General features: G+C 44.1%; 1 protein-coding gene across 1 annotated transcript; it reads left to right on the top strand.

Annotated features, from left to right (window-relative positions):
• The first annotated feature begins 538 nt into the window (after nt 1-538).
• LOC109410687 (vacuolar protein sorting-associated protein 51 homolog) lies at nt 539-3,097 on the top strand. Its single transcript, XM_019684244.3, has 3 exons — nt 539-759; nt 816-2,848; nt 2,905-3,097. Exons 1-3 carry the CDS (start codon nt 679-681, stop codon nt 3,011-3,013), a joined length of 2,223 nt encoding a protein of 740 aa, XP_019539789.3. The 5' UTR covers nt 539-678; the 3' UTR covers nt 3,014-3,097.
• Nucleotides 3,098-11,928: the final 8,831 nt, after the last annotated feature.

Here is an 11,928-nt window from a genome sequence, read left to right as displayed (position 1 = left end):
CTCTCATCTCATTCCTCATCTCATCTCTCATCTCATCTCTCATCTCATCTCTCATCTCATCTCTCATCTCATCTCTCATCTCATCTCTCATCTCATCTCTCATCTCATCTCTCATCTCATCTCTCATCTCATCTCTCATCTCATCTCTCATCTTATCTCTCATCTCATCTCTCATCTCATCTCTCATCTCATATCTCATCTCATCTCTCATCTCATCTCTCCTCTCATCTCATCTCTCATCTCATCTCATCTCTCATCTCATCTCTCATCTCATCTCATCTCATCTCTCATCTCATCTCTCATCTCATCTCTCATCTCATCTCTCATCTCATCTCTCATCTCATTTCTCATCTCATCTCTCATCTCATCTCTCATCTAATCTCTCATCTCATCTCTCATCTTTCATCCGTGGCTATCCGTGGGCAGTTTTCCATTTTCTTCCTATCCTATTCTAATTACCCTGGCAACTTACAAAGTCTTTTCGACCAAAACTGCCCGAACCCATTCTGTCGATCAGCTGATGGTTTTGACAGCAGTGGACGTCATCGATTTGCGATGCCAGAAAGTCCAAAATATTTTGGGAGTTTTTTTATCATCCGTACGAAAAAGTTTGTGAAATTTTCGCTTGAAGTTAGGCTTTAATATCAAAATTAGTGACGATATAAAACTCAGCGCAACATGAGTGAAAAATCCAGCAATCCATACGACATGGACAGTCCCAGTTTCGATTCGGATCGCTATCTGCAGAAACTGCTAAAGGTTTGTTTACACATTGATTTCGTCAGTTCCGATTTTTATGTTCCGTTTGTTTCAAGGAATGCTCCCTCAAACAAATAATGGACACGGAGGCGGCCATCGTCCGGCAGACCCAGACGCTGCACAGCGACATGCAAACGTTGGTGTACGAAAACTACAACAAGTTCATTTCGGCCACGGACACGATCCGGAAGATGAAGACCGACTTCAAGAGCATGGAAACGGAGATGAACCTGCTGGTGTCCAACATGGCCTCGATAACGGAGTGCAGCGAGAAGATAACGGACACACTGCAGGAGACGCGCACGCAGTTGACGCGGCTTTCGGGAAAGCACCAGCTGTTGAAGAAGTTGCAATTTTTGTCGTCACTTCCGGCCAAGCTGAAGACGCTGATCGAGGAGGGGAACTACCAGCAGGCGGTTCAGGAGTATTCGCACGCGCAGAAGGTGCTGCAGCAGTACGGGAATCAGCCGTCGTTTCAGGGCATTCAGGAGGATTGCGTGAAGATCTTGGGGGACTTAAAGAGGCTGCTGAAGCAGGAGTTCCAGAAGACGGGGAAGACGGCGCAGTCGCTGACGGAGATCGGGGAGTTGCTGCTGCAACTGGATGAGAAGCCTTCGGCATTGGCCAAGGAGATGTTGGAATGTGCGACGAAGAGGTTGCACGAGCAGCTGGTTATGTTGCAGGATCAAACGGATCGGGACATGATCGAGTTCATCGATTTGGGGATTGAAGGATTCTTGAACGATCTGACGCTGGTGATCAGCTCGTACAATGACATGTTTTTGGTGAAGCACATCGAGCAGGAAGTGGACGATTTCGAGATAATCGCCAGAATGGATTTGAATGATTTTGTCAATCGAAACATCGATGAGTATTTGGCGCTAGTGCAGGATCGGGCGGAAGTAGAGATCGGTCATGGAGATTCGCAGATCATTTTGAGAGGGCTGGATCGATTGCATCGTAGGTTGACCGCAATGAAATCGCTCTGCCGAGCGTTGGACATGACCAAATCCGGAATTGATATCATCATCAATGCGGCTTATCAGTTGTGTAAGTCTCACATGAAATCCCTCAAGGACCACTTTTCGGACAATCTCAGCTCGATCCGGTTGGCGTTGGTATCAGTGAAGTCGGACACGTCATCATCTTCATCCAATTCGACCCATTCGAGTCTCAAAGAGCTTATAGCCAACCTGTACGTCTCCACGATGGAGAAAGTGAAAGGACTTCTTCAGGATCTGCTCATTTTCCTCCAATCCGACTGGTCGTTCAATCTAAAAACTGACCCCAAAGGATCCGCCTGCATCGAAAGCATTCGGGAAAACCTCCTGGTGGGATTCCTCCGACATATTTCCACCACCATGAACGCTTTTGGAAGCATCAACTCCTCGAGCCCACCAACCTTGCTCTTGATCCTGTCCAAGATGTGCCTCGAAATGGACAAATCTGGAGTACACGTTCTGATCTCCCTCGTGGACGAACTGTACGACATCGATTCCGAGAACAGTACCACCCTTGTCCACGAAACCGAACTTTGCTCGGAAATGCGCGATTCAGCTCAGCATCTGCTGGACTCCTATGTCCGCCTCCAGGGCCTGAATCTCTCCCAGATGCTTCGGAAAAGTGTCGAAACACGTGACTGGCTCAACTGCCTGGAACCCCGCTCGGTCCGCGCCGTCATGAAGCGCGTAGTCGAGGAGCTCTCGGCCATCGATACCGTCCTCGGCGAGCTGTACGACACCAACGAGCTCCGCACCGCGGCCAGTAGCGATTCCAGCCGGAAGACCCACTTCAGCCTGACAGCCTCCAAGCAGTCCCAATACCGATCGACGTGGTCCACCTACACCCCGTCGCAAATGGACAGTAGCTTTGTGTCGAACATCCATCGGCTGTTTTCCGAGAAGATCGAAATCTTCAGCTCGGTCGAGTTCTCCAAGGTGTCCATCATAACGGGGATCATCAAGATCTGCCTGAAGACGTTGCTCGAGTGCGTCCGGTTGAGGACTTTCAGCAAGTACGGGCTGCAGCAGATTCAGGTGGATGCGCACTATCTGCAGATGAATCTGTGGCGATTTGTGACGGATGAGAAGTAAGTTTATGTGTGCTTCTATGAATCAAATACTTAATCGTTTCACCTATTTTTAGTCTGATTCATGTTCTGCTGGATGAAATCCTTGGATCTGCTGTCCTGCGGTGTTTGGAGCCGATTCTGATGGAGCCCAATGCGGTGGAAATTATCTGTGAAAGAAACTAACGTAAGTGGATGGAAATGCATTCCCCCTTTTAATCGTACTTATTTATGTATTGTAGAGACTATTATATTATTCCAAAATATTGTCATATATAAAAATTGCTAGTTGAATACATGGAGAACTGAAAAGAAATCCTAAGAAAGGAAACGATTTACGAAACTACACATTCTTAAAAATTTTCTTTTATTGTCTTGCTTGATTTGTCCAGAAACTCATCTAGTTGTTTTTTAAATGCATTAGAATATCTGTTATTATTTTACTACATTCTGTTGTAAAACCTATCGTAGTAGATTTTTCCAGGAGTTCCTTCCGGGATTCTTCCAGGAGTTCTTTCTGGGATTCCTACAAGAGTTCCTTCTGGGATTCCTTCAGGAATCCCTTCCGGTGTTACTCCAGGGGTTCCTTCTGGGATTTCTCTAGGAGTTCCTTGCGGGGTTCATGCAGGACTTCCCTCGGATTTCTCTAGATGTTCCGAGATTCATACAGAAGTTGCTTCTGGGATTCCTCCAGGAGTTCCTCTTGGGATTCTTTCAGGAGTCCCTTCCGAGGTTCCTCCAAGAGTTCCTTCCGGGACCCCTTTCCAAGAGTTTTCCAAGACATCCTTCCGAATTCCTGAAGGAATCCCGGAAGGATATCCTGAAAAATCCTGGAAGGAATTACTAAAGGAATTCCTAAAATAATTACGGAAGGAGTTTCTGAAGGAAACTCGGTAGGAATTCCTGGAAAAATCCTGGGAGGAATTCCTGGAAGAATCTCGGAAGGACTTTCTGGAGGAAACCCGAGAGGAATTCCTGAAGGTATTTCGAGATGAAGAATCCCAGGAGGAATTTCTGGAATAATCCAGGAAGGAATTCATGGAGTACCGGAAGGAACACTTAGAGGAATCCCGAAAGGATGCCTTGGAAAAATCTCCTGAGATTCCTTTAGGAGTCCTTTCCGAGGTTCCTCCAGTAGTTCCTTTCGGGATTTCTCCAGGAGTTGTTTTCGGGATTGTTCCAGGAGTTCCTTCCGAGATTAATACAGGAACTCCAGGAGTTCTTTCCGGGATTCCTTCAGGAATTTCTTTAGAATTTCCTTCAGGAATTTCACCAGGAATTTCACCAGGATTCCTTGAGATATTCCCTTTCCAAGATTTTTCCAAGACATCCTTGCGGGATTCCTGAAACCTGGAGGAATTCCTGGAAGAATCTCGGGAGGAATTCTTGGAGACATCTCGAGATGAAGAATCTCAGGAGGAATTTCTAAAATAATCCTGGAAGGAATTCATGGAATTGCGGAGGGAACACTTGGAAAGAATTCCGGGTGGAATTCCGGGAGGACTTCGTGGAGGAAACCCTGGAGGAATTCCTGGAGGGGTCCCTGAAAGGAATACATGAGGAATAACGGAAGGATGTCTTGGAAAAATCTGGGAAACAATTCCTGAAGTTATCCCGGGTGGCATTTCTGGAGGAATCCCGGAATGTCTTGAAATGATCCCAAAAGGAATTCCTGGAGGAATGCGGAGTTTTACGAGATATCCGAGAATGAAGCTGCGGAGGAAATTTGGAAGCTATAGTTCTGTAAGAAGCGCGGAAGAAATCTCCTAAAGAAATCATGGAAGAAAGATTCCCGTAAAGATTCACTGGAAAAATACCGAAAGGAAATCCTTGAGGAATCCCGTAAAAACTCTGCTTAACACTCCGAATACCGTGATAAAAAACTTTACTCGGAATACCCTACCGTGAATCGCAATTCAGTCCCATATGCATTTTGGGCAAAATTGAGTTATTGGCAGTTTTCGATCTATCTTCGGATGATCTTTCAGCTGCGTGGTTAAAAATACATAGTTTGTTCAGTAAAATCGAAAAACAACACCAAGTCCCATAATGAAAGGTAATCGCAAGTCAGTCCCATTATGAACTTGTGTACCCTGCAATACATAATCGAATCAAACACTGTTTTAACCAGTTTTATATTTTTCGCAGTTACGTTTGTACGTTTGAAACAATTTGTGAAAGTTTCATGATGATCACAGAAGTATTCAGTTTCTGGCGATTTTTTTAAATTTCTCATAGAAATCGAATTTAAAAACTCCAGAGTCCATTTTCTCTTTGCCTACTTTTTACATATGGGACTGACTTGCGATTCACGGCAGTACCGTGATTAGAAAAATGTGGGAACTAAAAGTTTGAGCAGCTCGTTCTCAGCTGCCTGTGAACCGATTTTAAATTTTTTTTCAGGGATCTTTTACCCAACTATTCTACTTTTATTTTATACAAAATTCATGTTTTTAGGAATGCTCATCTTTCCTCCAAAATAGCGTGAGTAAGGAACGGGGGTTGGAGTCTTCGACAAAGTATTTTGAATTGATTGGTACTACATTTTAACGTCTTTGGTTTTGATTTAGATCTGCTAAAACTGATCTAGATAAGTTTTATCTTTCGATAAGTTGCTCTAGTATTTATGGTATGCAACCTAGAGGGTTGAAGTCTTCGACAAAGTGCTTTGGATTGGTTGGTGCTACATTCTTACGTCTACGGTTTCGATCTAGTTCTTCTGAAACTGATCTAGATAAGTTTTATCTTTCCATACAACGCTCTTGTGTTCTTGATATGCATCCTACAGGGTTGGAGTCCTCAGCAAAAAGCTTTGGATTGATTGGTACTACATTCTTACGCCTTCGGTTTCGTTCTACCGTGTGCGCACCTTACTTTGCGCAGGTCTAAACTTTGCGCATTCTTGTAAAATAACGAAAAATTAACTAAATGTCAACATATTTACCAGTTTAATCATTGCACTAGTACAGTGGTTTTTCGATTTTGTCACGGTTCTATTTAATCACGCTCCATTATATCACTCTCGATTCTAGCACGGTATTTTTTTCGATTTAATCACGCTATGATAATTGATAGAAATATTTTCAAGTACATATTCCACATTAAATAGGACATATGAATTTGTCATAAGTATGCTACTTTTGCACAATAGTAGGGTTCGCGCACCTGTTTTGGTCAATCTAAGGGAAACCATTCCAAAAAAATACAAATTAACCAATTAAAACTACCAATGAAAGGTTTCAATCTGGATTATGGCCAAAACTGATGCATCTACCCTAAATGGTTTCAGTGACAAAGGTGATAAGGAATTACAGACCGGGTACTGAACTCGATTATCTAGAATCGCATTCTACCGCATCTCAAATATTTACCTAACAAGCGAAAAGCTGTGTAAAACTGCAATTTTAACTAATTTCAATCAAAGTTAATTTGACAAAATGTCAAAATTCAAGCCTAAAATGGAATTGCGTTCGCAATTGTTCATCACAATAGACCATTAAAATCACTAAAACAACTGTTAAGAAATGATCAATGATCAATAAGGTGGCCCACACTTATATCAAAGACAAAAGTTTCGAAAAATGCCATGAGTAGCATTTTCACTCTTGAGTATTATTTAAGTTATGACATCCATGCTATCGGTATTTGCATGGTAGTAATTGGCCCACACTTATATGACAAACACAAATTTCGAAAAATGCCAAGTCTTATCTCCTAAATCAATTGTTTTGGACTCCCAGAAGCTACGTTCAAAATTTGAGCAAAACCAATTAAGCCTAAGGGGACGCTCAAAACGCTTGAAGTTTGTATGGGAAAACTTGGCCAAATGTATGAAGAAATTTTAAGTTTTCGAATTTCGCCGCTAGGTGGCGCTGTAAGCGTTCAATAATCAAACCCTTTGGTATTATTGTAGGTGACTATATGCCAAACAACTTTGTCGAAGACCGCAAAGTAATACAAAGTCTGTGAAAAAAGTTATACCCTAGGTAAAGTGAGGATAATCTTTATTGTTGTTTTTCCAATACATGTAAAGGAATCCCAATCAGAAGGGAATACCTAACAAATATCATGCAAAGAACAACCTGTGCTCTTATACCTAAATATGATATTATTGAATTATTCTACAAATTATTATGAGAACATCACAATAACAATTCGAGGTATTTGAGCGGAGTTTGGTATTGATGGGGTATTTGTTGATTTTGCAGTGATTGACTGAAGAACATGTTTGGCTATTACATCATGGAGCTATCGAACAAATGAATAATTTAATAACAAAACATGTTATTGCTTTGCTATTCATACTTATGGATAACAAATACAGCACTCTAAATTTTAGGTATGCATTCTTTATTGAAATAACATTACTTGTTATTTTCTAGGTGTCATTCATACAAAATTATGGTATTCGTTTTTGTTATTTTGCTTCTTATGTCCACCTAATGAGGGGCATATCGGGGTAGATAGTATTTAAGATTAATACCTTGATGTGTTATTCAGTTGCTATTTCTTCCAAGCTTCAAGCGTTTTGAGCGCCCCCTTAGGCTCAATCGATTTTGCTCAAATTTTAAACGTAGCTTCTGGGAGTCCAAAACAACTGATTTAGGAGATAAGACTTGGCATTTTTCGAAATTTGTGTTTATCATATAAGTGTGGGCCAATTACTACCATGCAAATACCGATAGCATGGATGTCATAACTTAAATAATACTCAAGAGTGAAAATGCTACTCATTGCATGCTCACTCGAGCAAACTATTGAGTGCCATTTCAGACTTCATGCTTTCCATTTCATGTGGCTCCATTTCGTCTTCACTAGTGACTTGAGGCATTGAGGAGATATCTTCACACTGCTCTACAATGCAGCATAAATACAGTCTTTATTGACGGTTGGCTAAATTTATTTTTCAAAATGCTGCCTGAAATTTTCAATTTCCATTGCGTGGTTTGAAGTTTCGTTCGATTTCTATTTGCTTTTCTGTATTTAGGTGTATTTTGAGTAATAAAAACACTCGCAAAAAAATTGTTTCAATTTTATCACGCTCCAGTATATCACGCGATTATTTTTTTCATTCGTGATATAATCGAAAATGTACTGTATTGTGTAAACATAAACATTATTTCACAAATATTTAATCGCCATAAAATCTTTGTTTATGTTGAATATTAAACAAAACATACACAAAAACGTCAAAATTTGCCTCGCCTTAACACGGTTGCCAAGAAGTAACTCTACTAAATTTCAACATTTTCCTCGATAAAACTGTGCAACGATGATTAATTTTGCAGTTAATTGACAAAACAGGTGATATTCTAGTACAGTCAACTTTCGCTCGTTGCACTAAGCTCGTAGCCCAGTTAGTGAAAGACTTTTACTAGGTGGGCTGAGTTTTGAGCTGTCAAATAATCTTTAACAATAGAGATTCAGGGCTACCAACCTTGACAAATCGTGCTTCACGTCAAAAAGTGACGTTTGACTTCGTTTTAACTGGGCTATAGCCCACCTAACGGGCGCCAAGTTAAAACGTAGCCCACCTAAACGTAGCCCAACGACCGAAAGTTGACTGTAATATATATCACAGTTCGCAATATTTTTTTTCAATTATTCAATTAGTAAATAGTGGTACGCAATGTTTGGAACCATTATTTGCACTGTGTTCCTAATTTTTGCGCACTTTCAGTAAATGCACTTATGAACCATTTGAATATTATGTAACACTAGTAGTGCCAATTTCAGGCCTCTGCGCTCCATGCCTTCTTGTACTATCCGGATCTCTTACGAACACCAGCTTTGCAGGGTTGTTGTCCGGTATTCTTGCAACATGCCCTGCCCACCGTATCCTTCCGACTTTGGCCACCTTCTGGATGCTGGGTTTCACCGTAAAGTGCAGCGAGCTCGTGGTTCATTCTTCTCCGCCACACATCGTTCTCCTGCACCCCGCCGAAGATCGTCCTTAGCACGCGTCGCTCGAAAACTCCGAGTGCTTGCAGGCAGTGCTGAAAAATTCATTTCGTCATATCTAAATTCAACCACCAACAGCTCATTTTAGAAGCTGAACCTGAGAATATGGTATATGAAAAACTTTTGCGGCTACACGAATTCTGCAAGGCAGTCACGGAAAAACTGCTATTTTTCAAATATTTAAGGTAAATGTCACGGACTACCTTCGAAAAATGCCAAATGATATTCACCGTGAATATCATTGGGATTTTTCGGAGGTAGTCCGTGACATTTACCTTAAATATTCGAAAAATAGCAGTTTTTCCGTGACTTTCTTGCAGAACTGGTCTAGCTGCACAAGTTTTTCATATACCATATTCTCAGGTTCAGCTTCTAAAATGAGCTGTAGGTGATTGAATTTAGATTTGGCGAAATGAATTTTTCAACACTGCTTGCAGGTCCTCCTCGAGCATGGTCCATGTCTCGTGCCCGTAGAGGATCACCGGTCTTATTAGCGTTTTGTAATGGTGCATTTGGTGCGTGGGTGAATCTTTTTCGATCGAAGTTTCTTCTGGAGCTCGTAGTAGGCCCGACTTCCGCTGATGATGCGCCTCCGAATTTCACGTCTCACGTTGTTGTCAGCCGTCAGTAAGGATCCGAGATAGACGAATTCCTTCACCACCTCGAAAGTATCCCGGTCTATCGTAACACTACTACCCAGACGGATCCGGTTGTGTTCGGTTCCGCCTACCAGCGTGTACTTTGTTTTTGAGGCATTCACCACCAGTCCGACCTTTGCTGCTTCGCGTTTCAGGCGGGTGTACAGCTCTGCCACCGTTCCAAATGTTCTTGCAATGATGTCCATGCCGTCCGCAAAGCACACATATTGACCGGATTTTGTGAAAATCGTTCCCTGGTTGTTGAGCCCGGCTCGTCGCATCACACTTTCCAGAGCGATGTTGAAGAGTAGGCATGAGATCACCTTGTTACAGTCCCCGGTGAGATTCGAATGAACTGGATAGTTCACCCGAAACCCTTTCGCAGTTTTGCACACCGTCCATCGTTGCTTTAATCAGTATAGTCAGCTTCCCAGGAAAGCCGTTTTCGTCCATGATTCTCCATAGCTCTGCGCGGTCGATACTATCGTATGCCGCTTTGAAGTCGATGAACAGGTGGTGCGTTGGGACCTGGTATTCACGGCATTTCTGGAGGATTTGCCGTACGGTAAAGATCTGGTCCGTTGTCGACCGGCCGTCGATGAAGACGGCATGATAACTTCCCACGAACTCATTCGTTTTAGGTGACAGACGTCGGAAGATGATCTGGGATAGCACTTTGTAGGCAGCATTCAAAATTGTGATCGCCCTGAAGTTCTCACATTCCAAATGGTCGTCTTTCTTGTGAATGGGGCAGATTACCCCTTCCTTCCACTCCTCCGGTAGCTGTTCGGTTTCCCAGGTCCTGACTATCAGCCGATGCAGACAGGTGGCCAACTTTTCTGGGCCCATCTTGATGAATTCAGCTGCGATACCATCCTTACCAGCTGCTTTGTTGGTTTTGAGCTGGTGAATGGCATCCTTAACTCCCCTCAGCGTGGGAGTTGGTTCATATCCGTACTTCGTTGCACTGGCGTCGTCGTTTCCTCCGTTGCCGTGGGCTCCTGTGCCTACGTTCTCCACGTCGTTCAGGTGCTGATCGAAGTGCTGCTTCCACCTTTCGATCACCTCACGTCCGTCTGTCAAGAGGCCTCCGTCTTTATCCCTGCATATTTCGGCTCGTGGCACGAAGCCGTTGCGGGATGCATTCAGCCTCTTTATAGAACTTCCGTGTTTCTTGGGAACGGCACAGCAGTTCCATTTCTTCACATTCCGCTTCTTCCAGGCACCGCTTTTTCTCCCAAAGAGGCGGGTCTGCTGTTTCCGCTTCTGTTTGTAATGTTCCACGTTCTGTCGAGTCCCTTGATGCAGCATTACCGCCCTCACTGCGTTCTTCTCCAAAACCGTTCTGCACTCTTCGTCAAACCATTCGTTCCGTCGATTCCGTTCCACGTACCCGATGGTGCTCTCGGCTGCGTCGTTGATGGCTGCTTTCACTGTACTCCAGCAGTCCTCTAGAGGGGCCTCATCGAGCTCGCCCTCGTCTGGCAACGCGGCTTCGAGATTCTGCGCGTATGCTGAGGCGGCATCCGGTTGCTTCAGTCGCTCTAGGTTGTACCATGGCGGTCGCCGGTACCGTACATTGTTGATGACGAAGAGTTTTGGGCGCAGTTTGACCATCACCAGATAGTGGTCGGAGTCGATGTTGGCGCCACGATAGGTCCTGACGTCGATAATGTCGGAGAAGTGCCGTCCGTCAATCAGAACGTGGTCGATTTGAGATTCCGTCTGCTGTGGTGATCTCCAGGTGTAACGATAAGGGAGGCTGTGTTGGAAAAAGGTGCTACGTATGGCCATATTTTTGGAGGCGGCAAAATCAATGAGTCGTAGGCTGTTTTCGTTCGTTTCCTGGTGGGCGCTGAACTTACCAACCGTCGGTCTGAATTCCTCCTCCTGGCCTACCTGAGCGTTTAAATCTCCTATGATGATCTTGACGTCGTGGCTTGGGCAGCGGTCGTACTCGCGTTCGAGCTGCGCGTAAAATGCGTCCTTGTCAACATCAGTGCTTCCGGAGTGTGGGCTGTGCACGTTTATTATGCTGAAGTTGAAGAATCGGCCCTTGATCATCAGCGTGCACATTCTTTCGTCGATCGGCCATCAACACATCACGCGCCTCTGCATGTCACTCATCACGATTGAAGCTGTTCCCAGCTCGCGTGTGTTGCCGCAGCTCTGGTAGATGGTATGAATACCTCTAAACGTTCGCACCATGGATCCTGTCCAACACACCTCCTGCAGCGCTACGATGCCGAACCCGCGGTCCTTCAGTAGATCCCTGGCACTCGGACGTAGATCATCCGCCCCTAACATGGGGATCAGACGATGTTGTGAGCCGCTCCTCCTGGAGAACAGATGCTCAGGTATGCCGAAGCAAACCCCCCCTTCCCTGTCAGGCTACGACCAAAGTTCCCACCGGGGTTGGTTACCCGATCTTCCCTAAGGTTGCTCATAGTTTCCGGCCGGTACTACGAGGAGGTAGGGATAGCGGATAGGAGTTGCTGGGCA

This window comes from Aedes albopictus, chromosome 2 (genome assembly GCF_035046485.1).
Source record: "Aedes albopictus strain Foshan chromosome 2, AalbF5, whole genome shotgun sequence".
Taxonomy (NCBI): Eukaryota; Metazoa; Arthropoda; class Insecta; order Diptera; family Culicidae; genus Aedes; species Aedes albopictus.
This window is presented reverse-complemented; position numbering and strand designations above follow the sequence as displayed.

Excerpts from the sequence above, each read along its gene's own strand:
- LOC109410687 (XM_019684244.3), top strand. The coding sequence starts at position 679 with ATGAGTGAAAAATCCAGCAATCCATACGACATGGACAGTCCCAGTTTC. Across the intron at positions 760-815 it reads ATCTGCAGAAACTGCTAAAG|GAATGCTCCCTCAAACAAAT; the intron begins GTTTGTTTACAC and ends GTTTGTTTCAAG. Across the intron at positions 2,849-2,904 it reads CGATTTGTGACGGATGAGAA|TCTGATTCATGTTCTGCTGG; the intron begins GTAAGTTTATGT and ends ACCTATTTTTAG.